The 27613-nt window shown below is 47.2% G+C and overlaps 1 protein-coding gene across 1 annotated transcript in view; it reads right to left on the bottom strand.

Annotated features, from left to right (window-relative positions):
• Positions 1-14505, bottom strand: part of ST8SIA2 (ST8 alpha-N-acetyl-neuraminide alpha-2,8-sialyltransferase 2) — a 70273-nt gene extending 55768 nt beyond the window's left edge. Inside the window, 1 exon segment of the mRNA NM_001037300.1 lies at positions 14408-14505. Within this exon segment, the coding sequence (NP_001032377.1) occupies positions 14408-14505 (98 nt within the window).
• Between the last annotated feature and the right edge of the window lie 13108 nt (positions 14506-27613).

The raw sequence follows: 27613 nt of genomic DNA, 5'->3' as shown, positions 1-27613 counted from the left end.
CCATAGAGAGAAATATGTAAGTGATCCTAGAATATCAGTAACTGGGGCCTATCTCAGCCTCCCTCAAGGAACTTACTCCCTCCCCTTCATCCCTTCCCTCCTTCCTTCCCTTCTTTCTCCAAAAGAGCACCTACTTTCTACCAGGAACTGTAGCAGGAGCTGGAAGTACAGTGGGGCACACATCTGAAACGGTCCTAGCCTTCAAGGAGCTACAAGCTAACAGGCAGGCAAGAAACCATGCAACAAACATGGTGTGGCGAGATGTGCCAGAGAGAGGCAGGGAGCTTCAGAGGATGGTGAGATGAGGGTCTAATCTAGTGGTGTTGCAGGGGTGAAAGGTCTTCTTGGGCCTAAGGCATCCTCCCCTCTCGGTGGGACCACCCTCTCTTGGAGGAGGGTTGTTGGACACTGTTTGAATCATTCATAAGGTTGTTTTATTCAAGGATTCTTTTGTTGTGTGCTGGGCCGTTTCCAGACACAGTTATAAATGGTTTCTGTAAGTAGGTACTTTCTGAAGGATTAACTCAGTCACTCTGGAGAGAAGTTTTGCAAGGAGTTGTCATGAGTTTGCTGCCATCCAGGGCAGATAATGACTATGGGAGAGAAGAAAGGCTGGGATGTCATTGCATAAACTTCAAACATTTTCCGGGTCTACCTTCATGCGTTTTGCTAACTAGACTTTATTGACTTAATACTTTCCTTTAAATTGACTCACTTAGAAACTTAAATGAATTTATCACAAAAGGAATCTTTATACCACTACCACAGATAGAATACCAATATCCCTTGCCCTAAATAGAAGGTAATAGCAAAAATAAATACAATTAAATTCTTGGCTTCCAGCCTGCTTGGAGACTTTCTTTATCTGGAAGAGCAGATTGGTTTTAAAAGGCTCCCCTAGACTTGCCTTCCATCACCCCTAGAGGCCTTCCCTCTCCATTCCCCTGCTTTTTATAACTGAGAGTGGAGTTTGGAATTGGACTGCAGGCTGGGCAGGCCACCAGATCCACCCAGGAACCCCCAGAACTCTAGGGAACTGTGACTGCATACGCCAACTGTGAAGTGGGGCCCTGTGCTGTGTGAACGATCGCATCTTAGCCAAGCTCATTAGAGGGCTTAATGACACAGCTGATGAGCGCTTTGCTGTCCAGTTTCTCTAGAAATTTCCTTCAAGTGCTCCAGCACCGGGTCAAGCCTGTTTCTGGACACACTGTATCCTCCTTGGACTTATGTAATAAATCACTTCAACCCTTGGTTAAGATCTCTGCTCTCCTCATCTTATGCCTCAGGCCTCATTTGGGAGGACAGAGGAAGAGAAATACACTAATGGCTAAAGGCTAAACCCCTGGCACCTTGGAAAACAGCCAGCTAGATCGCCATACAGTTTAAGTTCTTTTTCTGTTTCCTAAGCAGTCACTCTATCTGAGTCTCAGTTTACTTGTGCGTAAAATGGGTTTTGCAGGGGTTTTATAATAAATGTGTGAAACAATGTATAAAAAGCTCCTGGCATACACTCAGGAATCCAACCAGTGGCTGTAATAAGAATCATTATTCATTTTTCTTTGTAGTGTTTTTTTTTCTTTTCTTTTTTTTTTTGAGACAGGGTTTCATTCTTGATGCCCAGGCTGGAGTGTAATGGTGACATCTTGACTCAATGCAACCTCTGCCTCCCAGGTTCAAGTGATCCTCCTGCTTCAGCCTCCTGAGTAGCTGAGATTACAGGCACACACCACCACGCCCAGCTAATTTTTGTATTTTTGTAGAGATGGGTTTCGCCATGGTGCCCAGACTGGTCTCGAACTCCTGGGCTCAAGTGATCTACTCACCTCTGCCTCCCAAAGTGCTGGGATTACAGGCATGAGCCACTGTGCCTGGCCAAGAATCATTATTCATTTTTCTGATACCCATTTGGAGGTCCCTCTAGGCTGACTCTGTGATGGGCAGTGGAGCTACACTGACAGGCTACCCCTGGTGTGATGGGCCAAGGTCACTGCTTAGGGCAGGCGCTCTGCAGAAGGCAGGGAAACCAATCATTCCCCCAGCAAAGTGTGCATACACTTCACCTGGGGGCTTGTTACTGAGCGGATTCAGATTCGGCAAGTCTAGGGTTTGGAGGAGGGCCTGAGACACTACATTTCTGCCAAATATCCAGATGATGTCCCTGTTGCTGGTCTGAGGACCACACCGAGTGACAAGGCTCTAGCTCACTGGTTCTCAAAGTGTGGTCCTGAAATGGGCCAGCAGTGTCAGCATCACCTGGAACCTGTTAGAGATGCAAATTCTCAGGCCCTGCCCCAGGCCTGTGGAAACAGAAACTCCAGGAGGTGTCCAGTGTTCTGTTTTTAACAAATCCTCGAGGTGATTGTGATGCTCTCTCAAGTCTGAGAACTGGCTTTGGCATCTCAAGCCTCCTGGAATCCACCTCACTTGCTCCTTCCTGCGGTATCATAGAGAGCCTAAAAGGGAAAAGACAGCTGTGCCCTACCTCTTCCCAGCTCAGCAGGAGCCAAATCTTGGGATCAGTATCTCGGACTCTTTTCTTTTCAGGTTCACCCTTGAGCCAGAAACAGTTTAGAGGCCACCCGTAGGCAGGTGATAAAGAAAGGGACTTCCGGAAGCTGCGTCTGGGAGGGAGGGGGTCTGCACTGTCTTGGCCTCTCTCCCCCATCACTCTGGGCCCTCCTTGCAACTTAGGCTTTGGCAAAACCTTATGGGCCCCTCCACTAAACTTAGATGGGCAGGGCAGCCAACAAGAATTCAGAGTGGCCACACAAAAGTATGCTTGCACTTTCCACAATCCTAAATCCCAGATGTTGGGTATTTGGGCCACCTCCAGCTTGGGTATCCAAACATACAACAAAGTGATGATTTGTATTTTTCTAATTCTGTGTCTATAGCCACACCTCCCCCCTTTTCTCCCTCCATTTCCCCTGTATCTGCTTTTTGGTCCTGTATTATTTTTAAAATTAAATAATACCCACATTGATGTTGCTTTGTTGAAAATCACAACTGTGCTCTTAAAATAAGTCAGTGTGTCCTGAGCACCTGCCAGGCACTCTTCTGGCTGCTTGCGCGTGTGTGTGTTTCAATTGTGGTAAAATACACATAACATGCAATTTACTATCTTAGCTATTTTTAAGTGTTCGGTTCGGTAGCATTAAGACATTCATATTATTCTGCAGCTATCATTACCATCCGTCTGCTGAACTCTTTTCATCTTGCAAAACTGAAACTTTATACCCATTAAACAAATTCCCCTTCCCCAGACCCTGGCAACCGCCATTCTACTTTCTGTCTCCATCAATTTGACCACTCCAGATGCCTCATGTATGTAGAACCATACAGTATTTGTGCTTTGGCCACTGGCTTATTCCACTCAGCATAATGTTCTCAAAGTTCACCCATCTTATAGCTTGTGTCAGAATTTCCTTCCTTTTTAAGATTGAATAATATTCCATTGTATGGATATACCTTTTAAAAAAATTTTTTAAGAACAGGGTCTTGCTATATTGCCCAGGCATGTCCAAACTCCTGGGCTCAAGCTATCCTCCTGCCTGTGCCTCCCTAAGAGCTGGGATTACAGGGGTGAGCCACCACGCCCAGCATCTACCATATTTTGTTTATCCATTCACTCATTGATGCATACCTGGGTTGCTTCCACATTTTAGCTACCGTGAATAAGGTTACTGTGAACATGGGTGTACAAATATCTATTTGAGTCCCTGTTTCCAATTTTTTTTTTTTTTTTTTTTGAGATGGAGTCTTGCTCTGTCACCCAGGCTGGAGTGCAGTGGCATGATCTAGGCTCACTGCAACCTCCGCCTCCCGGGTTCAACCTATTCTCCTGTCTCAGCCTCCGAGTAGCTGGGACTACAGGCATGCAGCACCACACCCAGCTAATTTTTTTTTTTTTTTTTTTTGTATTTTTAGTAAAGACAGGGTTTCACCACGTTGGCCAGGCTGGTCTCAAACTCCTGACCTCAGGTGATCCACCCAGCTCGGCCTCCCAAAGTGTTGAGATTACAGGTGTGAGCCACCACACCTGGCCCCTGCTTTCAATTCTTTTGAATATACACCCAGAAGTGGAATTGCTGGATCATATGGTAATTCTACGTTAAATTTTTTGAGGAACCGTCATACTGTTTTCCATAGTAGCTGTACCATTTTACATTCCCACCATTTGTGTTTTATTTAATCCTCAGAACACTGTAAGTTGGGTATCATTAACCCCATTATACAGATTAGGAAACTGAGACTCAGAAAGGTGAGGTCATTTGCCTGAAGTCACACAGGTAATAAGTGTTCCACTGAAGACTAGAGCCTTAATCTTCCAAGAGTAGCTCTCAGTTGCTCCAAAGGTCTGGCCCAATGTCCTGAATTATATGCCATGAATCCAGCTCTGGCAAGAACTTGTCAGTCCTTACAGATAAAAGTAAGGCCCCAGGTTGGCAGCAGGGAGAGATGTATGATGAATACCTAAGTGACTCATTCTGGCATTCTGCTGGAGGTTAGAGCTATGGTGGGCAGTTCTGGCAGGTTGGGGAAGGGCCTGTGGAGCCTTAACTGGCTTTACTACCAAGGCTGGGCCATCACGGGTCTTTCTTTGGGATGCCGTCTGTCAGCACGTTGCTGCCTTTGTGTCCAGCCGGCCTAAGAGGCTCCCTGCCCGGGCCAAGACAGAACACCACGGGGAGTTTCTCTCTTGCCCTTCTCTTTGCTTCTCCTGGGAACTAAATGTTTTGATTAGCATACAATTTGGGCATCATCCTGAGTCCACCTAAAGTCAAATCCCAAATTGTGGGAACCTCAAGAGATGCAGTAGGAGGGCCTTTACTGCTTATAGGAAAATAGCAAACTAAAGTCACCTGCCCTATCAATTTACTAATTCACTTTCTCCAGACATCTTATGCCTCCCGCCTTCATTATTAAGCTACTCTGGCATTTACCAAGAAGGCGTGAATTAACCCTGGGTATCACTCCTCCGCGTGCAGCCGATTTTCAAAATTAGAACTGGGGAAGCTCAATAACAAGTGCTCACACCTCCCCAGGTAGAGTCCAGGTATGTCTGCCTCTTCCAGAGCCTCCGCTGAAGTGTTGTGCCCGATGGTGACAGATGCCATTGTGTTCGCGAAGCTATCTGACATGATGAGTCTATTCTATCATCTCAAAAGTTTCCAGCATCTTTGTGCAAACTCTCTGCATGGTACAGAAAACGGGATAAAGTGTAGGAGGCCCAGGGCAGGAGGCATGAGGAATGGGGGTGAGCAGCCAGGTAACCTCAGTATAAAAAAGTGGCTAAGACCAGATGGACCATGGAGTCAGGCAAACCTGGGTGGAATCCCAGCTCCATGTTTACTAGCTGTGTGACCTTAGCAAGTCCCAAGACCTCTCTGAGTCTCCATTTCCTCATGTGCAAATGGACTAACAGGGAGCTTGGGAAGGTTGAGTGAGGTGATAAATGTGAGCTCTCAGCAGAATGTGGTTACTGTAGGAAAGGGGGCTCCTTGGGATGTGCTATCTCCTTGCATTAAGCCTGGCCCCTCCCCGAAGGGCTCCCTCCCTCCGTCACTCCCTCCCTCCCTCCTTCCCTTCCTTGTCAGGCTCCACTGACTGGGGAAGCTGACAGCACCAACTCTTCTGTCTGCCCCTAGAAGAAAATTCCTCCAGGCCTTGATCATTTGTGTTGTTTTTCTCTTCTCTCTCAGTGTGTCTCTCTCTCTCTCTCTGTGGTAATGAGATGGTCAAACAAATGCCATGCTCCGGAGCCATTCTGATGAGACTCCGTGCGGGGAAGCTGGTGTGAGAGGAGAGGAAAAGTGGGGAGGCAGAGGCGGAGCGGTGTGCCCCTGGCCGTCATTCCGCATTAAGGTGTTTTGGAGCTGGCAACCCTAAATTGTACTGATCTTTTGGCTGCCATGTCCCATTATGGCCTGGGCTCCAACATGCTATCCCCTAAGTTTCCTTCAGCATCGCTACATCCCAGGGTTCTCTCTCCCACAGACCTTTGTGTTTCCAAGGCTTATTCCTTGAAAATACAAGCACGCATCTCTTCCCCACTGGATGTCATTTAAGACATCGTTTTTTGGAGAATTATCCTTGTTCCTGGGAGCCTGGGTTTGAATCCCAGCTCTGCACCTTACTAGCTGTGTTACTTAACTGCTCCGGGCCTCAGTTCACTAATCTGTAAAAGGGAGATAATAATAACATAGACCTCCTCAGACTGTTGGGAGGATTACAGGTGTGAATACAGCTAAAGTGTTTAGAAAATCATTTGGACCCCAGCAGACACAGACAAAATATGACTTTGTTGTTATTCTCTGCTGGCATCAGCCTCCATGGGGAAGAAAATATGTGAGGAGTGAGGCTACTTCCTGAAATGAGCTTTTCAGAATACCTTGTGGATCCAGACCCCAGACAATCAGATTTCAAGGACCCATAGTATTTCCAAAACACTGGGGGTGGGGACTCATGAGGTTACCACCCTCTTCAGCCAAGGGAGAATTTCATAGCTACCATCACTCCCTTTCATAAAAGAAAGGACATCTTAGTATCCCAAAGGAAAAAGGAACATTATCTCAGAATATAGAAGAGTTCTTTTCAGGCAATGGCAGCTGGCAACTTGAAACTATTAATAATCATGGCTACATTGCACTTTTTTTTTTTTCTGGCTCCTTTCAGATCACCACTCATCTGTGGCTCACTATTTGGGAACCACTGACCTAGGGGTCCTTTCATCCTTTGGCCATCAACTAAGAAGCTGGAGGAGGAGGAGGAGGAACTGTTTCCCTGAACCTTAAAAGAGGTCCAGGAAGCAAAGCTGAGTCCCTCTGCATTCCTTCACTGATAACAAAAAGGCACTGGGAAACCCTTGGACAGAGCTGAGAGCTTCATGCTTGCAGAGCAGTTTGGGAAGTCAAAGGCACACCCACACAGCGAGGCGGGACGCTGGATTTCCCAGGGGAGTGAATCGGGATCCCAAGTGCTTGAAAGTGTCAGGAGGAACCTCGACTGCCAACGTGTAATACAGACACATGTCGTGTCGGGGCCGCTGCTCTCCCCAGTTGGAGCCGTTCCCTCCTTGCCATCGTCGCGAAGTCACTGACAGCCAAAGCTGAGAAAACATGGGACACACAGGTCCCGTCAGGACACCGGGCAGCTTCCTAGCTGGGTGATAAATTGCAGGAGACTAAGGAGAATTTAAAACCAGCCCAGATGCCACCCAAGAGAGTGACTAATCTCAACGCTTAAGGACCAGCCTTGGCTCTGGAGAGATGGTAAGCAAGCCCAGGGGCGGTCAGCCAGCCGGCCACAGGTGACGGTGTCTCACCCCACAGTGCCTCTCCGGAAGATGAGCTTGTCCCCACGCCCTGGCAGGAGACAGCCACCTGACTCACCCAGCTGGTGGCTTTCATGTTCCTGTCCCTCCCCCGGCCGTTTCCACTGTATCCTCCCAACTGTCTCTAACTCATGTCTGCTGGAGACAGCTGAGAGAGATGAGGCTCCGGACCTGATCTAGGATCCACACAGCTGCCCCAAGTCTTGACCCGTCATGAGGATTCACTGGTTTGACCAGTGTTTTCAAATAAAAACACCACTAGAAGGTGCTTCATGAGGAAAATCTTTGAGATGACACATCCCGACCTGACCTCACATTTCTTACTGTCAACGTCTCTAACACTCAGTTTCCAGCATCCTACCTGGGGACCAGCCCTTGCACGGAAACAGCTGGCCCGGCGTTCCTGGTCTGCTCTCAACGCCACTATGGAAGCCCTGAAGGGGATTAAGGTAGACGGGGCCGGCTGTCCTTCCAGGCAGGAGGGGGCAGCCTCAGCAGCACCGTGGGCAGTGGAGGGCTGGAAAGGGCTCTCTGGAGAACCAATAGCCGGCAGAGGCTTGGCATCTGGGCTCTAGATCTTTGGTTTTTACCTAAACTGGCAGGGGGCAAACACCACTGGGTCCTCTGCTTTTACAAATTAGAAAGCAGCTTTTATTTCCATTGGCCCCAAACATTCTGCAATGGTGAATAACGTCATAGCCAGACTGTGCTCTTCACTGGGATGCACCCTCCACGCTAGATACATAGGAAAAGCAGGGGGCTTCCAGATCAAGCGGAGGGTGTTTAATTGTTGTTAGAATAGTATGTACTTTTGGGAGCAGAGAGGCTGAATGCTTATTTTTGGCATATCCTCGGTCAGAGTTTTTTCCTTCAAAAAATATTTAATAGGCTTCATTTACTAAACCATATACGTTATCACCAGGGGCTGGAGATAAAGGATAAATAAAATATAATTGTGAAATGCATGTCCATGGGGTGCTGCATGATGGGGTGCTAGGGTGCACACAGGAGGGGCAACCAATGCAGATGTCTCGGAAGGGGACGGGGTCTAGGAGATACCAGATCTTAGCCTGGAAGAAGACAGAGCAGTGAGAGAAAGAAAGGGCCTGGGAGGAGCAGGGCAACAGCAGGAAGGATGGTGTGTGTGCAAGGAGGGCATTCCACAGAGCAGGAGCGGGATGTGCAAAGGCACAGAGGTATGAAATCCTAGGACATTTTGGGGAACCTGTAAGCAATACAAAAATGGCTGGAGCCCAGGCCGGCTACAGACAGAGGCAAAGACCAGATGATGTGTTGCTTTGTATGCCCTGCTAAAAGCAATGGGAGCCTTTCTAGAATCCCCTCTCGAAGAAGTATTTATAATTTGCAATCTACAACATTTCCAATTTGTAAAACCTAAAACATGTTTAAAACCTAGCAACCCTGCCTTACAGGGGGAAAGAGGCTCTGAGTGGTGAATTGGTTTCTAAGATGGTATCTATTTACAATTTAAATGTGATGTTTGGAACAGTTGGCAATAAGGACTTGGAGCAAGTGAGTTAAAACCAGATCTTTCTCTCCTATTTTATCTTCCAATCATGCTTATACTTCAGTGAAGTACACCAGTACTAGGGAGAAGAATGGGCTTTTTAAAAAAAATGCATCGTCTTGAGCAAACGTGTACTTCTTACAGAGTGCCTGGACTGCAACTGCTCAAGGTCATTTTCTTTCCCATCCACGTGCACTCATCCACTAAATGATTCACCTCACCTCACTCTTGGCTGTTGGCAGTAGTTGCTGCCTGCTCACAGATCTCGTCATGGCTGATGATCAGAGCTAGCCTCTCCTTGTCTAGTGTTTTCCCAGACAGGGCCTGGTGTTTGGCTGGGGTGCACTAGGACCCCTGGCCGTGGTGTACTGGATGGCATCAGTTCTGATGGGTCAGATGTCCATTCTAACAGGTTGGTGCTGGAGAGGGAGCAGTTGTTAAATATCTTTACTATCTCCCCTGCTCCAGACACCTAGATGCCCAAATATACAGCATGTAGTATCGAGGCAGGCCCTTTTGATTGACATCAGAATCAGGTTTGCAATGGAATAGGAGCTTTCCTTCCTCTTGTCACTTTAGCCCCAGGCTCCACCTCAGTCTGGAATGCTCATACCTATGGCAGGTGACCTTGTGTAACAGGTTGGGGTTAATGCCATTCTGTCCTCCAGCATGGCACTGAACTTAGCTGGACTAGAGGGACATTTTGGGGAGATGTGCTCAGAGTCCTCCTCTGGTCCTCCTCATTCACCTTCTGTCTTTCTAAATGACTGATGGAGAAACTACTAAGGCCAGACCAGGCTCTCAGGAAAACTCTGGGCCTTTAGAAGAACCACTGGGGATGAGTTGGTCTTCAGATATATTCCTTAACATTATTAGCTCAGGGTAAAAAAAATAACTCAGAGGACAGGGCAGTCTAGCACGATGGTCAAGAGCATGCATGGGGTTCGGCCTTCCATAGAGCTGCTTTATCACCAGTTTATCAGCAGGGTATACAACCTCTCCAGGCCTCGGTTTCTTCATCAATAAATGGGGATAGAAATGGTACCTACCTTAGAGGGTTCTGGTGAGGATCCAGCAAATGTGTTTCAAAGCAGTTAGCCTAGCATCTGGTTCACAGAGCTCTACAAACAGTGCCACTGGCAGGTGACCACTGGATTGCCACGAGGCTGGAATGTGTTAACATCTATAAAGCGCTTGGAGTAGCTCTTGGCTTTTAGGAAGCAGTCAGTAAACGCTAACCGTGATCATCATCTTCACCGTTGTCATAATTGCTATTGTTACCTTTACTAGTCACTCAACTTCTCTTTAACAAGATTTCTGTAATTCCTTTATGGGTAGAGGAACTAATATGAGGATTAGGACATTGGGTTACAAAAGAGGAGACCTGTGCAAGCCTGCTCTGCCCTTAACCAGCCAGGCTGTGATCTCAGATTAGTGATGTTATTTCTCAGTGTCAAATTCACCCTAACTGATAAAAAGGAAAGGTTTCTACAGGGAGAGCCCTATGCTCTCTTCTTGTCCCAAGGCTCAGTGAGTTTCTTTCTTTCTTTTTTTTTTTTTGAGATGGAGTCTCGCTCTGTCGCGCAGGCTGGAGTGCAGTGGCGTGATCTTGGCTCACTGCAACCTCTCCCAGGTTTCAAGCCATTCTCCTGCCTCAGCCTCCCGAGTAGCTGGTATTACAGGCACCCGCCACCATGCCTGGCTAATTTTTGTACTTTTAGTAGAGATGGAGTTTCACCATGTTGGCCAGTCTGGTCTCGAACTCCTGACCTCAGGTGATCTGCCTGCCTCGGCCTCCCAAAGTGTTGGGATTACAGGCGTGAGCCACCGTTCCCGGCCAGCTCTGAGTTTCAACTTTGCCCAAGGATGCTGTGTGTGCCCATCACTGTGCCAGACTCAGGAAAATATTTATCCAACAGATGTTTATTGAATGCCTTGTGTGCCCAGTTCCATGGACACCATGATGGGCAAGACAGCTACGCCTCACAATCCCCTAGTGGAAGTTACACTCAAGATTAAAGGCCAAGAAACAATCAGAAGATTTTAGCTTACAACTTGGTCGAATTGGATCTAAAACTTGGGAGTGTGCATGAATTGATCAGGGACTATTTTACCAAAGCCCCACCCAATTTCTGACTTAGAATTTGAATTCACTCCTTGGCTACCAGGCAGGACTCTCTAGGTGCTTTGCAGAGAACTTATCTTTCTACATTTTGTTTTCTTAGTCAGCTCCAGTTGAATGAGAGCAAGAGAGTCAGAAATGGAACTTTGGAAAATAATCACTAAGGAAAAGAGATGTGTGTCTCAGAAAACTCCCCTCAAAGAAAGCCCTGCCCCTCAATTCATGATGTATAATTTTTCAGGCAGGACAGGACCTCTGAGACCACCACATTAAAAGCCTCATTTTATAAAAAAAGAGAATCAAAAGCTTCAGAAAAGTAAATCTCAGTTTTATCCCTCCAGATAATACACATGTAATTCACTTTCTTCTTTCACTTTTTAAAATTCCTTAATCCTTGAAAAAGTTACCCCCAAAAGAGGTTCCTTCTATCTTTCCTTCCTTCCAACAGATCACAGGGTCCCACTGTTCATTACTTTCCAGAAACAGCCATCCTTTTACAGAGCCATCGCTTTCTCCCAGGGGCCGACACGCGCAGATCATCTGTAATCCTCCCTAGCACAGGTCCGGAGTAAGCTGGGGATGGAGGGGCAGGGCTGGTGCAAAAGCCTCTTGTGCCTGAGTATGATTCGAGTTCTCCAGGAAGGCATATGGTGAGGAAGGCGGAGCCCTCTTGACGCCCCTCACTGGCCAGTGTGCCAAGGCTCTTACTGGGCACTGAGCCCAGCTGCCCAAAGTTGGGGTAATTCCAAGAATGAATTTAGTGTTAAAACCTCACTTGTGCCGGGAGGGGTGGCTCACGCCTGTAATCCCAGCACTTTGGGAGGCTGAGGTGGGCAGATCCCCTGAGGTGATTGAGACCAGCCTGGCCAACACGGTGAAACCCCGTCTCTAATAAAAATACAAAAATTAGCCTGGTGTGGTGGCTCGTGCCTGTAATCCCAGCTACTCAGGAGGCTGAAACAGGAGAATTGCTTGAACCCGGGAGGCGGAGGTTGCAGTGAGCCGAGATTGTGCCACTGCACTCCAGCCTGAGCGACAGAATGAGACTCCGTCTCAAAAAAAAGAAAAAGAAAAAAAGAAAAATGACAAAAAACAAAAACAAACAAACAAAAAAAACCCTCACTTGTAAGCAGACAGAAGGTGCTGTTGGGATTCCCATGCTCTGCCCATGTGTTTCCTCCTCCAGCCGTGGTGAATCCCAAAATATGCCTCCATTCCTCTGGATTAAACATGTGTGGGGCTGACCGTGGGTGGGGCAAGAGTGCCCATCCCAGTCGAAAGGCATATGCAGTGTTGACCTAAGGCAGCTACATCAGCCTAGGAGAGAAGGTGTCTCAGGCTTGGTCAGGACTGGTCAAGCCAGTGGTCAGCCTGGGACGAGAGGCAAGAGAGGGAAGGAAGATGCCACAGGAGGTGACACATCGTACTTGTTTGACCGTTTTTTCCTAGGATTGGCCCAGCAGAGACAGGATAAAAAGAAGCAGGGAGCACTCAAGTGAGACAAGTCCCAGGGGCGTGTACATATATGGGAACAACCTGATGTGGGGAGCGTAGGCTTCACCGTGCATTTGGCAAGGAAGTGCAACATTATGTGCAAAGTGATCTCCTGATTGCATTTTAAAAATTAAAAGTTCCCAGCATGTGGAAGGTATTTGGTAAGAATTCAGTGAATGGCTGACCTAGGGGTGCCTGGATAAGCACAGCACTTATGTTTTTATAACAGAACAATGGGCAGCGCCGGGCCTTCCCTCTCACATGGGCAAAGGTCAGCAAGTGATCTGAGCCGGGCAGTGCCCCCATCCGGAATAAGAAGCCGAAGAGCCTAGAGGAAGGCCCTCCTCACCGCATCTTCCATTACCCCAAGACGTGACTTGCCCGATTTCCTTTCCGATCCACGTTTCTGAGGCGAGCAGCTATGAAAAGTAGCATGTTTATCTCTGCGTGGGAGTTGGTGGCACGTTGTGTATTAACTGCGCAGCATTTGTGAAAGTTTTCAGAGCTCTTGGGGAAACCGAGAATGAGAGGAGAAAGAGGCAGGGAGAGGGGTTCTGGACGCCCAGTGGAGTTCACAGAAGGAATTCCGGGGAGATGGGCAGGGGCGGGGAGAAAATGAGAGCAGGAAGCGGCACTTGTCCCAAGTTTTTGTCCTTGGGGCCTCGGCATCCCCCCTGGGCCCAGGACTGGCATCTCCCATTTGAGGGACTGACAGTGTGGCGGACCCTCAACTAGCACAGATAACAAATGAAGTAACAAATGGGACAAAGGAGGGGCGCACGCGGCGCGGGACTCGAGAAGAGCGCCTGGCAGAGCACAAATCCCACAGAGGAAGAGACCTTCTGCCCTCTCTGAGACCTCACCTTCCCCTTGCCCAGGGCCAGGAAGCTCTCCTCGGGCCTCCTCAGAACCCCGGCTGCCTCCCCACCTGTCGTCTACCGCCCTTTGGAGGTTCTGGAGAGGGGCCCGGCCCGGCGAGCCGAAGGCTGCGGGGCGGGGCGCGAGTCTCAGCCCCTGGGACACACAGCCGGTGCGTCCCGCGCCTCAAGTGCGCACTCCAGGAAGTCCGGAGCCGGGAGGATCCGGGATCGCGGTCCCACCCTATCTCTGGCGAGGTCGGAAGAAAAAAAGGGCCAGATCGCCCGCCTGAGGGCCCAGAAGCCCACCGGGCGGCGGTACAGACTTTCCCGAAATGTCTCCGTCTCCGCGCTGCGAGCGCACAGGAACCCAGGGTCGCCGGGGTCGCCGCGGCTTGGCTGAACGTCCAAAGCCAGGCGAGGGCGGGGGTCTCAGTCCAGCTATGCGAGCCCTTCTCTAGTGGTGCCAGCTCCTACGCCGGGCTCCCGGGCCGGCGGGAGGCGCGTGTGCCTGTCTGTGTGTGCAGGGGACATTCCGCTTCCCAGTAGCCCATGCAGAACCCCGCCCTCCGCTCCGGCCCGGGGAACCCCTCCCCCAGCTCAGAGATCGCTGCGCGCCCCCTGCCCACTTTGCCAAGGCGAGAAAGCGGCCGTGCTGGAGACAAAGAAACTCCTGCCTCCCTCCACTCTCGGCCCCTCCGCCCGCCCGAGACACTCCCCGGCGCCCTCCCGAGACACTCCCCGGCGCCCTCCCTCGACCCCGGCGACACTGCGCTTGGACACGCCAGGCAGGGGGGCAGGGTGGGCGAGTCCGCTTCCAGACGCGGGCCAGCTGGGGGCTTCCCGTGAACCCCGCCCGGGGACACCCCACAGCAGCCGCGCCCCCACCCTCCTCTCCCCAAACCGTCCCGGGCCCCTGTCGCCGCCACCTTCTGCCAAACCGTCCCCATCTCTCCAGCGGAGCTACAGCGGGGCGCGGCGCACACAAAGGGGGTCGGAGGGTGGAGAGTACAGAAGGAGGGAGAGATCCCGCCAGGGCTCGTGGCACGGGCCTGGGCGCAGCTATTTACCCGATTTCTTCTTCGATCTCTGAGATGTCTGCGAAGATGAGGAAGACCACGAGCAGCGTGAGCGCGGCCAGCATCCAGCTCCGGAACTGCAGCTGCATGGTGGGTTCGCGCCCGCCGGGACCCACGCGGGCCGGCGCGAGGAGCAGGGGCTGGAGGGCGCAGCGGCGGACGCCGGAGCCTCCGCGCGCCGCGCGCAGCTGGGCAGACACCCTGCGCTCCGGACGAGTCCGGGCCGGCGGCGGCAGCGGCAGCGGCAGCGACAGGCAGGGGTTGCTCAGGCGCGGCGAGCCCGCTCGCTCCCTCTCGGCTCCCGCCTGCCCCTCCCTCCCTCCTCTCCCTTCCCCCGCCCCGCGCCCGGCTCCGCGCGCAGTTTGACAGCTTTGCTCCGCGCCTCTGCTCGCCTCCTCCCACCAACTCCAGCGTCCGGGCGCTAGCCTTTGCTTCTCCCGCCTGGCTTTATTCAGCTCCCGAGGGCGCGGGGATGCAGCCGGACGCCACTCCTGGCCTAGAGAGGCTGGGCTCTGGCCACCGCGAGCGACCGGGTACGGAGCTGAGCCCAGGGAAGTGCGCGCACCGCCCGGCGCACCCCTCAGGCTGGCAAACGCCCTCCCTCGCCCGCTCTTTGTCCAGCTCCTTCGCCTCCTCGCAAAGTTTTCTCGACACAAAGACCAACACCTGGGGACAGCCCCCAGCGCGCGGCGAGAAGGCGGTTTCAGCCAGGCAGATGTTTCAGCAGTTGATGAATTAGGAGGGGAGGTGGGGGAAGGGGAGGAGAGAAGAAATATCCAAGACAGGCCAACTTCGGTGAAGATGCTGACTACAGTTTGTGGGCGAGGCTCTCAGCCCTCGAGAAACCACTCCCTCCAGGTGCTTATCTTGATCTCCATTTATAGACCCGATACTGGGTCGGGAGAGCTCTCCGAGCTGCCCCCAGATCACGCAATCCTGGCTGGAACCCTCGGCTAGAACCCCAATGGGAGACTCAGCGCCCGCCTTCCCTCCGCCCTCGCGGTGCTGACGCCGGGTGGCCTTCATCTCCCCAGTTCTTGGACTCTTAATGACCCCAAAATCAATAACCGCGGGAGTCCTGTCTTGATCAAAATGCCTTCTAGAAAAATATGGCTCCCACAAGGGGTAATGCCCCCCACCCTTCCGAATATTTTACACTTTCACAGCCTTAGACAGTTTAAGTCAAATTACATTTCACACCAACCATTAGCCAGGGGTGGGAAGGGCCCCATTAAGTTTTACTGGAATTAGATAATTACCTTTTATTTTCTTTGCACGAATTGGAACAATTCCTGAAATTAAGAAATGTAACTTTCCAGAAATGATCATCTGGTTTATGAAAGCGTCCTTTGGGTTTGAGTGTGGGGAGGAGTCCTGTTGGAGAAGCTACATGGAATGTCCTGAGTGCTGGAAACCACACCCCAGTGAATGGGAGGGGCGGGTTGGCCTTATCCCCTGGACCACTCAGAGGAGTTTGGCGAGGGGCTGGCAGCAGCCAAGTCCCTTCATGGCGCCCCCGGGGATGTAAGATTTTCTACCAAAGCACTGCTTGTGCCCAGAGCCCTTCTGCCCCTTCGTGTGTAAGGAGGGGCAGGAGGGAGGCTTCCAAGCCGGGGGCTGCTGCGCTTGTTGACCCTGGGAGCCAGGGCAGGCTCTCCCCTGCAGGAAGAGGTCCCATCACCCAGCCTGGAGAGTGGATTGGGGAAGCAGCACAGCGTCAAGGGAGAGCTCTGCATCACCTCCTTTCAGGAGTGCCAGGAGCAGATGTCTTTTCCCCACAGGAAGCGTGTACTAATTCCCACCTCAGCGCTTCATTTCCTTCCCATCCCTTGGCGAAGTCAGTGCACCCTGCTCCTTTTACAGTAAACACTTCGAAAATACCATGTATTTTTCTTGGGGTGAGGTTTTTCTGATGTTGAGAACAATGTTGGACGTCACTCTCCCTGTCTGTTAGAGGCAGGGATGAGATGTCAAAGGAGGGTTTCCCATCAGTGTGGCTGGCACGGGGTCTAACCATCCTTATTTCAAGTTTTCAAAATGCCAAAATCTTTCCCTTTGTCTTGCTTGAAGGGTGGTTTAGGAGGTGTGGAGTGGTTTTTGTCATCATTTTGCCTTGTTTTTCTGAAGGGAATGGTTGGGATACCTGAATAGGGAGAGGAAAGTACAGGATGCGCCTGGTATGCAGCTCTGTATTTGAATCGCTCCTCCACTCACTCCAACGTGCAGCAATATTTAACCTACCTTGTACCAGGCTCTGTGCTAGGAGCTAGAGACACCAAATGGAGAGAGACACCTCGGGTTTCCTGCCCTCTAGTGGCTCACTGTTCAAAAGGAAGACAGACATTCAAGTGTCTACTTATGATAGGGGATTTGAGCTGCAGTAGAGCTAAGGTCTCCTGGCTCACTTATAATTGATTAATAAGATCCCCCAAAAGAGCAAGAAGAAACTGACCTTTCTCTCCTCTGTTCTCTGCTTCTCTACTTCTCTACCTACTGCACTCTTACCATGTAGAACATCGTGGAAGTGTTGCCGTGATACTAAATTCACCAGGTCGGTTCAACCTCATTGCTGCAAGCACGATTACAACAGAGTCTATTTCCATTTCCTGTTAGGTGACCCACGATTACAGCAGAATCTATTTCCGTTTCCTGTTAGGTGGCCCATGTTCTCATCCCAGGCTCAGTCTTCCTCCTTCGCACCCACCAGACAAAAGTCATATGAGTGGACAGAAAACAGTAGAACCTTTTGTTGAATGGTTCGATTCCGTATAGAGAAATCCCTGTAATCAGACCCACAGAGCAATATCTCAAGCATACCTGCTTGGAAGTAGAGCTAGCTTCCTCACATAGATGCTGTCCTTGCAATGAGAGTCACTGAAGTGGGATTTTTCTTGGAGGGTGATGGGGGACCCTTGTGATCGTTGACTATAGAATACCTGCTATCTGTGATCACTTAGGTTTGGGTCTTGTTGGGCCAGCTCCTTTAACAAGTGTTCGTGTACATCCACCACCCGTTGCTGCCTCTGCAAAATGAGTTTGTTCCTGGAATCTGGAAAGAGGAAGACTGATGAGATTGGCGGAGAATGTCAGACTGGTGATGTGAACTGCCACATGGGCATGTGCTTGGCTCGGCCACCCTGACCCCTCCCCTCCTGCTTACCCCTCTGTTTAAGCAAGTCTCTTTTCCTGCCTTGGATTTTCCAAGAAGCCCGAAGGTCCTACAGCCATCACTTCTGTAGACTAAGTCATTGAATGTTTGGGTTAAAATGAGGAAGTGGTGGCAAATTAAAGGCCATTACCACCCATTAACATTTTAACTCAAATTAATTGAGTATATAAGCTATTCAGGCAACTGGTAAGGCCCTGGGCAGTTTGTAGTAATGAGGGACAGAGGGCCAAGAGGCTTTTCAGAAGCTCAAAGGAGCCCAACAGGGTCACACATGGACACCCCTTCCTTGTGTCTGACACTGGCTGAGGGCATGTTTGTCCTTCTAGCTGCAACCTGGAGAATGGGGAACCACCCAAAGCCTGAATTCGTGGAAACTCTAAAACTGTATCTACCATTTACACATAGGGCTAAACTCCCCCTCTCCACCCCAGCTATGCAGAATCTTCACCTGAGCGACTTCTTGGGAGTAGTAAGGTCTGTATTGATAATAACTTGTCCAAGTGACTGGCTGGAAATGGGGGCAAGTCAGACGGGGGAGGGAGCAAGGGGGAGTGGAGCTAACATTTGGGAGCGCACACAAGTTCAAGGCGCTGACCTGGGCTATTTCTCTGATTTAATCCTGGCAATCCTTTCATATAGATATCATTATCTCCCTTTTACATTTGAGGAAACTGAGGCTCAAAGAAGCTGATTTCCTACGCTGACCCAGCAACATGTGGGACTGTGGGATGGCCAATATCCTCTTCCGCACGTGGGGCAATTCTAAATAGATTTGCAAACAGGCATCTTCTTTAATTCTGACTATGTGCCCTTAGTTCTGGCATGTGAGGATTCTGGGAACAAATCTATCTTCACTCACTGCACACCCTTCATCATTTGTGAGACTATAGTAATAAATCTCTGTTTTCATCTTTCCACATGGAAAAAACAAGTTATTTCAATCAATTCAGACTTAAAAAAACCTTAAGAATAAATAATAACAATCGCATTCAAAATTCTGACCTAACACCTTTGAACTCGCTCCAAGAGCAATTTAGAATGTGAAATAACTACAAAGTGGTAATGGTCTTGCTTTTTCATCATCTCTGAAGGGGGAACTGTATGTGTGTTGGGACTGGGTAGGATGGGAGGGTGATGCCAACAGGTAGAGTATCATAGTCGGGATAGATTCATTGGCTATTGTGTTTCTGCACTGCTAATAAATGAGAGAACTTGCCTTATCTTGAGAAATTTACATTAAATTTGAGTATTCTCACAAATGCAACGTTTTCCCCTTTAAAATCAGACTCAGAGTGGTAAGAATATGGAAAAGTTAACCGGCACATTTGCATTCCTTTTGTAACTTTTTTTAAATAGCAAAATTATAGTTTAGCCAAGGAAAGAAAAGAAATGTACTCAGGCGATTGCTGTAAATATTTCCGGGACTATCAGCAAGAGATCTTGGGAGGGGTGTGAGAATGAGCTCCACAGCGAGCTGGAAGTGGTAGTGGGCAGGGGGATGGTTCAATGTTTGTTTGTTTGTTTGTTTGTTTGTTTTGCTGGGATTTTAACAAACTCTTCAGCTGGCATTCAAGGCAGTATTGAACCAAAGCATGAAGTCAGGTACCAGACAACAGAGAAGAACTAAAAGGAATGTCCACTCACGACTCTCACCAGGGCTTCCAGGAATGATCACTGTGATCTCAGTCAGACTTCCTCGCTTGCCCAACTTCTTGGCTTGCCCACCTTTGCCCAGAGTCCAGCATGGCCCCTTCCTTGTAGGCATCTGAGGAAACTGGCCCGTGTTGACCATCCCTGGCTCTCAGTCTTGTGCCACTTCTCTTAACTTTAGTTTGGATCATGGACCTCCGCATTCTCAGAGCTGGAAGGGTTGGTGGAGATGGTGCTTTCCCACTCATTCATTCACTTGACAAGCATTGCTTCATTGCCTCTTACATGTCTGGAATTATGCTGGAGGGCTGGGATGTAGCAGCAAATGGGGTAAACGCAGCTGCTCCCCTGGTGGAGCTTGGAGTCCAATGTGATTTTCCAGATGAGAAACGCTGTGATGAGAGACCAAGAGGCTTGCCCACAGTCCCACCACTTGTTTCAGAGCTGAGAACAGATTCTAGCTTTCCTGCCTCCTAGCTGAGTTCAGTTCCAGTTCTCCTTCATACATAATATTTTATTTCATGTTTGTGATACTTCAGTGAGATTGGAAACTCCGAAGGGATAGGGACTTTTATTCCTCTCTGGCCCCACATTATCTAGGAGGAAAGAACCCCAGTCAATACCTGTTCCCATCATGGTCAATTTCAAACCATCATCGTCACGTTGCTGAAGGCAGAGTTAGGAAAAGATGTGAACTGCCCAGCATGACACAGTATTCCCACCATATTCATATAAGAAACAAGATAACTTCAAGAACATAGATCATGGTCAAGGGTGGAAAATGAAATTAGGAAGTGATGAGTTCTGAGTATTTATTGCCTTTGTTTTTGATATAATTTATTGAACTTCAAGTTGATATATTTCCATTTTTAATTATGACTATTGAAGAGCCAGCATGAGCCACCTCCAGCACAAAACTAGGGACCAGCGGCAACAGGTCGCCACAGTCACAATACCTTTGTGAGCATGCCAGGTGAAATACTGTTTCTAAAGTAAACTCGAAGCGGCATAGTCCCCAAAGACATGGCAGTGTTTGCCAGGATGTTGACCCGCTGGGATGTTGGCACCAAACACTGACAGAGGAAGGAGACTCTTGGTGCCAAGTCAATTTCTTGTAAAATGTCCCTTTGGGAATCCTCTTCCACTTCTCCCCTGCCTCAAATGCCATCTGTGTAGTTATACATCCTCTCTTCCCAGTCCTCAGATCAGATTTGTCAGAGCAGACTAGGGAAAACTGGGAGAGGGAGGGTGATCAAGAGACCAATTTGGCTGCATGAGTATACTAGTTTGGATTGGATTTGGCTACAAGGGACAATAAACCCCAAATGCTACGGACTTATTCGAAACAGAAGTTTATTTCTTCTTCATGTGCCAGTCGTCCAGCAGGCAGCCAGCACTGGTTTTGCTGTGGCTAGTCTGCGAAGTCCTTAGGGATTCTGATCCTTCCAGCTTCCCTTCCACCATCTCCAAGGTGAGACTCTTTCCTCTTGGCCCATCAAATCCAGGTTCCAAGCAATAGAATAGAAGCAGAGATAATAAGGAAGAAAGAGGAAAGTTCCTGACACCTCCAGAGATGCTCCCATTTACACCCCTCTGTGTGGATCCTGTCCTGTGTCCCCCCACTAGCTGCAAGGGATGCGGGGAACAAATCCTTATTCTGGGCTTCTGTGTGCTCAGCTGAGACTCAGTTTTGGACGAAGGGAGGGAAAGATGGAGGGGGGTGGGGACAGCCGGTAGTATCTGCCACAAGAATGGAAAAGCCCATCATAGGATTTTTCTCTCCCATCTTCAGCTCTGCAGGCAAGTCCTCACCGGCCCTGTCTTATGCTTGGGTGGAGCAAGGACTCACCAAAAGTCACTCACCATTAATGACAGAATTTGTGGGCAACAAAGCTCTTTCTGAAGCTGAGCTTCATAACACTGCATCTTCCTATTTCTTAGCATCTTACTCGGCTACATTGATTTCTTTGTTTTCACTCCAGGGAGGCAATATAATGGTTTAGAGCAATGCTTTGGAAACTATTTGTGGCAAAGGACTGAATTTGTTTCTTCTGAAATCTCCAATTGATTTCGGAGCGAGTGTCCTACTGTCTGACTGGTATTCAGTTCACACTAGGTGCCCCTCGCCAGCCATGCAAGTTGTGTGCCCCCAGACCCTTCATCAATAAGAGTCAGTGATTATGCACATCACAATGTGAAGTTGCCACAAAGGCATCTAAATGCTTGTCCTGGATTCCTATACTTATCTCAGCATTGACCAGTAATATACAGTTCATAGATCGGCACTGGTCCCTGGACCACACTTGAGTAGTTCTGGTTTAGAGTTGATTCTGAGATCACACCTATCAGGGCTCAGAACTCATCTTTATATTTTGCTATTTGTGCGATCTTGGTCTGTTTTAGTTCCTTGATGTTAAATGGGAGCAATAATGATACTTAATTCACAGGTTTTAGTAAGAATAAACTAAGATAATGTGTCTAAAGCACTTAGCAGAATGTTAGCATAAAGTAAGTGCTCATTTCATAGAGAACTTTATTATTTATGATAATGCAAAAATAGAAAGGATAAATAAATATATATAATTATTTATAAAACAGCAGTTATCTCAAGGTAGTAAAATTGGCATTGATCTTGATTTTTCTTCATACTTTTCTCTGTTTTATAAATTTTCTACAATGATCATTAATTACTCTGTAATCAGGAAAAAAGTTATCAAAATTTGTTATGCCTATTTTCTCTGCACTGAGGTTCTTTTTTTTGCCAGAGCTTAATATTCTTTCTCAGTAAACGATATAAGCACACATATTTAGTAAAATTGGTTTTGCAGACAATTTTCAACCTTTCTTTGATGTTTTGTAAGCATCTACCTAATATTCATGTCGCAATTTTCAGGGGAGGAAAATAGGCTGTAACACATTCCCCCGCTGGGCCAAAAACCTTGGAGACACTTCAGGGCTCCTTTCTTACATCCTGTTCACCTTGTGACGACCTCATCATCACCCAACCTGGATGTCTCTGTTCATGGCTGAGAATCACAGCAAACCCCCAGCTTTTGGAGTGAGGGGGCGATTCAAAGAAAATACGCGGTGGCTTCACATCCACATGGTGTCCCAGTCTCAACAGCAAACGCAGGCAGAGCGGGCTATGTCCCCGGCTACCTCACCATCGCTCAGACACCACTGCTGGTGATTTCGTGCAGGAAGCAACACAGAGGATACATTAACATGGGGGAGGGGTAGACAAGTATGAGGATCATAATAAAGAGACTTTCCAAATCTCCACAAATAAAGTCCTTGGTGAGGTCTTCCAGTCATCCCGCACTGCTCAGCTCTCTGTGAGAATAATTATCTTCACCTTGAATGCAGCAGCGTGGAGACTACTACATATTTTGGAATAACTTTTTTTCTTTGCTAGGAGAGAATTTATTGAGATAAAAAAGACGACAGTAATTTAAGTTTCCTTGGACGGTTTCTTAGAGATTTATAAAATCCAAATGGTCTCAAACTCTTCCAAACTCTAAGAGGGCATTATAACTACTTAGCATTTATTAGTGTTAACATTTGTTTGGAAAGACTATCTTTATGACCTAGTAGTGTTGCATGCTTTTGTGTTACAAATATTCCTTAGGGTACATTGAAATCCCAGATATAACTGAGGCTTAGAGTAAATGTTTACTAACAGGGAGATAACTTTGGCAATTCTATATAGGAATCTATAACTGTGTATCTGCCTCTATGTCAACATGTTATAATATGGTAATAGCTATGATTTATTCACTTCTAAATCCTTGGGCAGTAACAGAACCCTCCATTATATCCTTGATCCAATGGAGAAAATGCAGTCCATTTTGGAGGTTTCTGGAAATTCACTGAGATGACAAGAGGGCACTGCATTGCTCTTAAGGTCTGAAAGCAGTTCAGTAAATTTCCCTAAAGCGGCCCTGGGAAAAGCCATGGCCTCAAGCTATCTGACATGACTGGGAGGTAGATTGGGCTCATCACAGCAATCCCTGTGAGCATCTAAGTTACTCACACACTGAGTCAGAGAAATGCATGTGACTTTCCCAATATAGCAGAGCATGGGCCGGAGAGAGATCAGGAAGGCCAGCTTGAGCTTCTAGTTTTCTTCCCAAGGGAAAAGACTGGGGGTCTTAGAGGAGGAAAGGCTCTAGAGGTGGTTATCATACCCCTCTAAATCCCCATAAGATCTTTGGCCAAACTCTCTCAATTTTACTGGAGGGACCCACGGGCTCAAGTCCATCAGCTTTTGGCTGTATGGGGAGAGTTCAGGAATGCAGAATCGGTAACAGTTAGATGCCCTGGAGGACTTTCTTAACCGATGTCCTTCTCTTTCCCTTTTTTTGGTCTGTGTGAATAACCCACATTTAGGCCAGCAAGGATACGTTTGAGAATACTGCATTTATGTTGCAGTTTTTAAGGTATAAGGGACCTCATCCGGCATGAGGACCACTTACATTTTCTAACGTTGTCTTTCTACCTTTCCAACTGGATTGCTAGCTTCCTGGCTCTCGTGTATTTTATAAAGCTCTTATTTTCTGTAGTGCAGCTCATTACAAAAGGTAATATTCACTTGTGGCTCAAGGCCTAGCAAAAGAAACCCATCCTCTCCTGCCCTTCTTTCCCTCTGGTTTCCAGCCTCTGGGAGGAACAGACTCCTCCCTGCAGGATGAGTGCCCGCAGCTCAGACCACAGCTGGCCTCTGGCAGAGGTGTGCCAACAAAGGAAGAAAACAAAAGCCAAGCTGCATTCATTTCAAGCTCCATTAGGGGCACGCATTGGGTGAGGAAATCAGTGGGGAAGATGAAGCTGGCAGGAGAAGAACTTCTTTTTCTCAGTTTCTACAATGGAATTCACCACAAATAATGGTAGGGCAGAAATCACTAAGCAACACCCATTTTAAAAATAGATAAGTGTAAAAATCACATCCAATAAACATTTTTGGGGTCATTTCCAAAACATAGCTAAAAAAAAAAAAGATAATTGCCACTTTGTTCTTTTCTTCTTTACATGGCAAAATACCAGCCAGGACCCAGGATTACGGTACCCAGCCAGCCTTTGTGAACATCAGATGCTTTGCATGAGGTACGAATTGTTGTTCCGAGGTTTGCTGCAGCCATTTGAAAGGATAAACTCTTAAGTATCAATAATATTGATGATTCATCATAATTTGCTAGAGAATAGAAAAACATTTTATAGTTTTGCTTTCAGAAGCCAGTAAAGAGAGAATTTCCTTAGGGAATGGTTAACCACTCAAAAGTCCTCCTCATCCTCTGACCATTACAATATAAAAGGTATTTTGAGAAAAGATGTGAACAGAAGTATAGTTTTGGTGTTTGTAAATAGTCTCCACAGAATCAATTCTTACTCTGTTTTCATGCAACTTTTGAATCTATGGGAAGTTCCATAGAAGGAAGATTTTTTTTCTCTCTTTCTCTGTTTCTCTATATCGGTCATTTGCTTTCTTTTATGTGGTTAATCTTGGCTGTCTTCATTTTCAAGGATTGGGTAGGTTTTCTCCTGCTGTTGTTGTCCTGCTGTAATAGCGGAGGGGGGCCACCAGGTGGCACTGTGCTAGACGAGGGGCCCCGGAAAGATAGCGGACTTGGTGTGAGCCAGTGGCAGGTAAATCCTGGGGCAGGGAGGGGTCAAAGGAGAAAGTGAGAGAATGAGAATAGGAATTCGGAGAGGTTACAACCAACTGGAGGGCAAGAATCTTGCCTTTTGCTTATCGACTAACCTGAACTCCTGGAAGCCAGTTTCAATCACCATATAATTGGAACTGAGATGAAAAGTGGACATATTATCTGTGGAAATCAGTATTCAAGGCAAACAAATCGAGGGGAGATGCACCTGTATCATCAAAACTTGGTTGGAAAGTCCAGGTAATCTCTGCAGATGGGTCTTTTCATTAATGCTGCTAGCCTGGGTGAAGAAATTAAATTTGAGCAGTTCTTCCAATAATCAATAATGAAAATCAGTAACAGATTGACACCTTGCATGATCAATGAAAATTAATAATACTTTGACACTTTGCACTATCCCTGATTTGGGCACAACCAGAGTAGGTGTGCATTTCTAGCTGTTTACACTTAAAAGTTAAAAAATATAAATTGTCTCCACTTTGCCCAGTTATCCTTATAGTATAAAATTAGACCGAGAGTCTTTCTCTTAATGCCCCCACCCCCTACTCTCCAAAGGAAGGTATATAAAACAGTAAATCCACTTTCTTGGGGGAGGAGGAGGGGGGTTACATTAACACAGCATTTGTATTCATGAAGTCTGCACCAAACATCAGGTAGTTACTAAATATCTTCCCCTTATGTACCCTGCACTGTGCCCAGCACTCTGGTAGTTAAGAAATAGAAGCCATAACTTCCCTCAGAGTTTTTGCAAAAAGATCCCTTATTCAATTATGGGGTGATGCTTGTCACATGTTGCACAGATATAGCTGCACCTAACCCCTCATTAACTTAATGGATTCCTATAGTCAGTTCTCCAGGGATGTGGAATTGAAGCTGCTGAGATTCACAGAAAGCGTGGGTGTATTTATAAATGCATCTCCCATTACTCCCAGGTTCTCAAAAGGAGAGAGCTCTGTTCCCATAGCAGGTAAGGAGAAAGTGAACACTGTAGCAAGAAGCTGTCATCGTTTGTTCATTCAGTTATGCTTTTTATGACACCTAGTTTTGCATCCCAAGAAGAGAAAGTCTGGTCATTTTTGTGTTCTTTGTCCATCTTGGAGTTCCTGATGGCCCACTTTGTATGATTTTTTATGTAGTAAGGACTGAATATTTTACTACACACGGTCACTTGTATGAGCCAATTGGCTTTGCTTAGGAAATGCTTTTGTTTCATGATCAGAGGCAACAATTCTACTTTTTAAAAATTACCAATTGTTTCTCAGGAATAAATCATGGATTATAAATTCATAGCCCACATATGATCTGAGCCACAAAAATATTTTGTTGGCCCAGCAACGTGTTTAAAAATGTTTTTGAATATGAAGGCCTTCAGTGGGCCATAGACATTCCAGTTCTTTACAGGGTCCCCACTTTTTGGTGATTTACATCTAGTCTGACTCACATATGAGAGGTTTTCAAAATGTTCATGAAAAATACATATTATGAAAAAAACTATGCATGGATTTCAAAAATTTGTTGCAAGAAAATAAACTCATACTAACTTGTTATAACGTGTCTGAACAGGATCTAGATTGAGGCACTAAGAAAGATAAGACCTCAGTCTGAAAAGAGCCCCTATCAGAGCAACATGAATTCTGCTAAAATTGAAGCAAGAGCAAACATCAAATTTATAGTGAAGCTTGGATTGAAGTATGGTAAAATAACTGATGCTTTACAAAGATTTTATGAAGCCAATGCCCCCAAAGAAATTAGCAGTTTACAAATGAATAATGTGTTTTGAAGATGAAGCCTGCAGCAGCAGATCATCCACATCAATTTTTAAGGAAAAAAATTAATCTTGTTCATGTCCTAATTGAAGTGGACCAATGATTAACAGCCAACACCAAAGACACCTCAGTTGGCTCAGCTTACATGTTTCTGACTGAAAAATTAAAGTTGAGCTAACTTTCTACTCAATGGGTGCCAAGATCATTGCACCCAGGTCAGCTGCAGACCAAAGCACAGCTTTCAATGGAAGTTTTAAACAAGTGGGATCAAGATCTGGAAGCATTTCTTTGAAGAATTGTAGCAGGAGTTGGAACATGGCTTTACCAGCATGATCCTGAAGACAAAGGACAACCGAAGCAATGGCAACCAAGAGAAGGAAGTGGTCCCATTAAAGCAAACATGGATCAGCCAAGAGTGAAGGTCATGGCAACAGTTTTTTGGGATGCTCAAATCATTTCGCTTGTTGTCTTTTTGGAGAGCTAAAGAATGATAACATCTGCTTAGATGAGAGCATTTTGAGAAAGTTAGCCACAGCTTTAGCCTGAAAACTGCTGGGAAAGTTTCACCAGAGAGTCCTTCTTCACCACAAAAATGCACCTGCTCACTCCTCATCAAACAAGGGCAATTTTATGATAATTTAAATGGGAAATCATTTGGAATTCACCTTATAGTCCTGATTTAGCTCCTTCTGACTTCTTTTTGCTTCCTAATCCTAAAAGAAATCTGTAAAGGGCACCCATTTTTCTTTAGTGAATAATGTAGAAAATATTGCATTAACAGGTTAAATTCCAAGGACGCTACGTTGTTTAGGGATGGATTAAATGGCTAGTATTATCACCTACAAAATTGTCTTGACCTTCATGGAGATTGTGTTGAGAAATAAAGTTTATTTCTTCTTCTTCTTCTTCTTTTTCTTCTTCTTCCTCTTCCTCTTCTTCTTCCTCTTCC

The sequence above is a fragment of the Pan troglodytes genome, chromosome 16 (assembly GCF_028858775.2).
Source record: "Pan troglodytes isolate AG18354 chromosome 16, NHGRI_mPanTro3-v2.0_pri, whole genome shotgun sequence".
Taxonomy (NCBI): domain Eukaryota; kingdom Metazoa; phylum Chordata; class Mammalia; order Primates; family Hominidae; genus Pan; species Pan troglodytes.
Note: the sequence above shows the minus strand (reverse complement) of the source record. Positions and strands in the feature narration are given on the sequence as shown.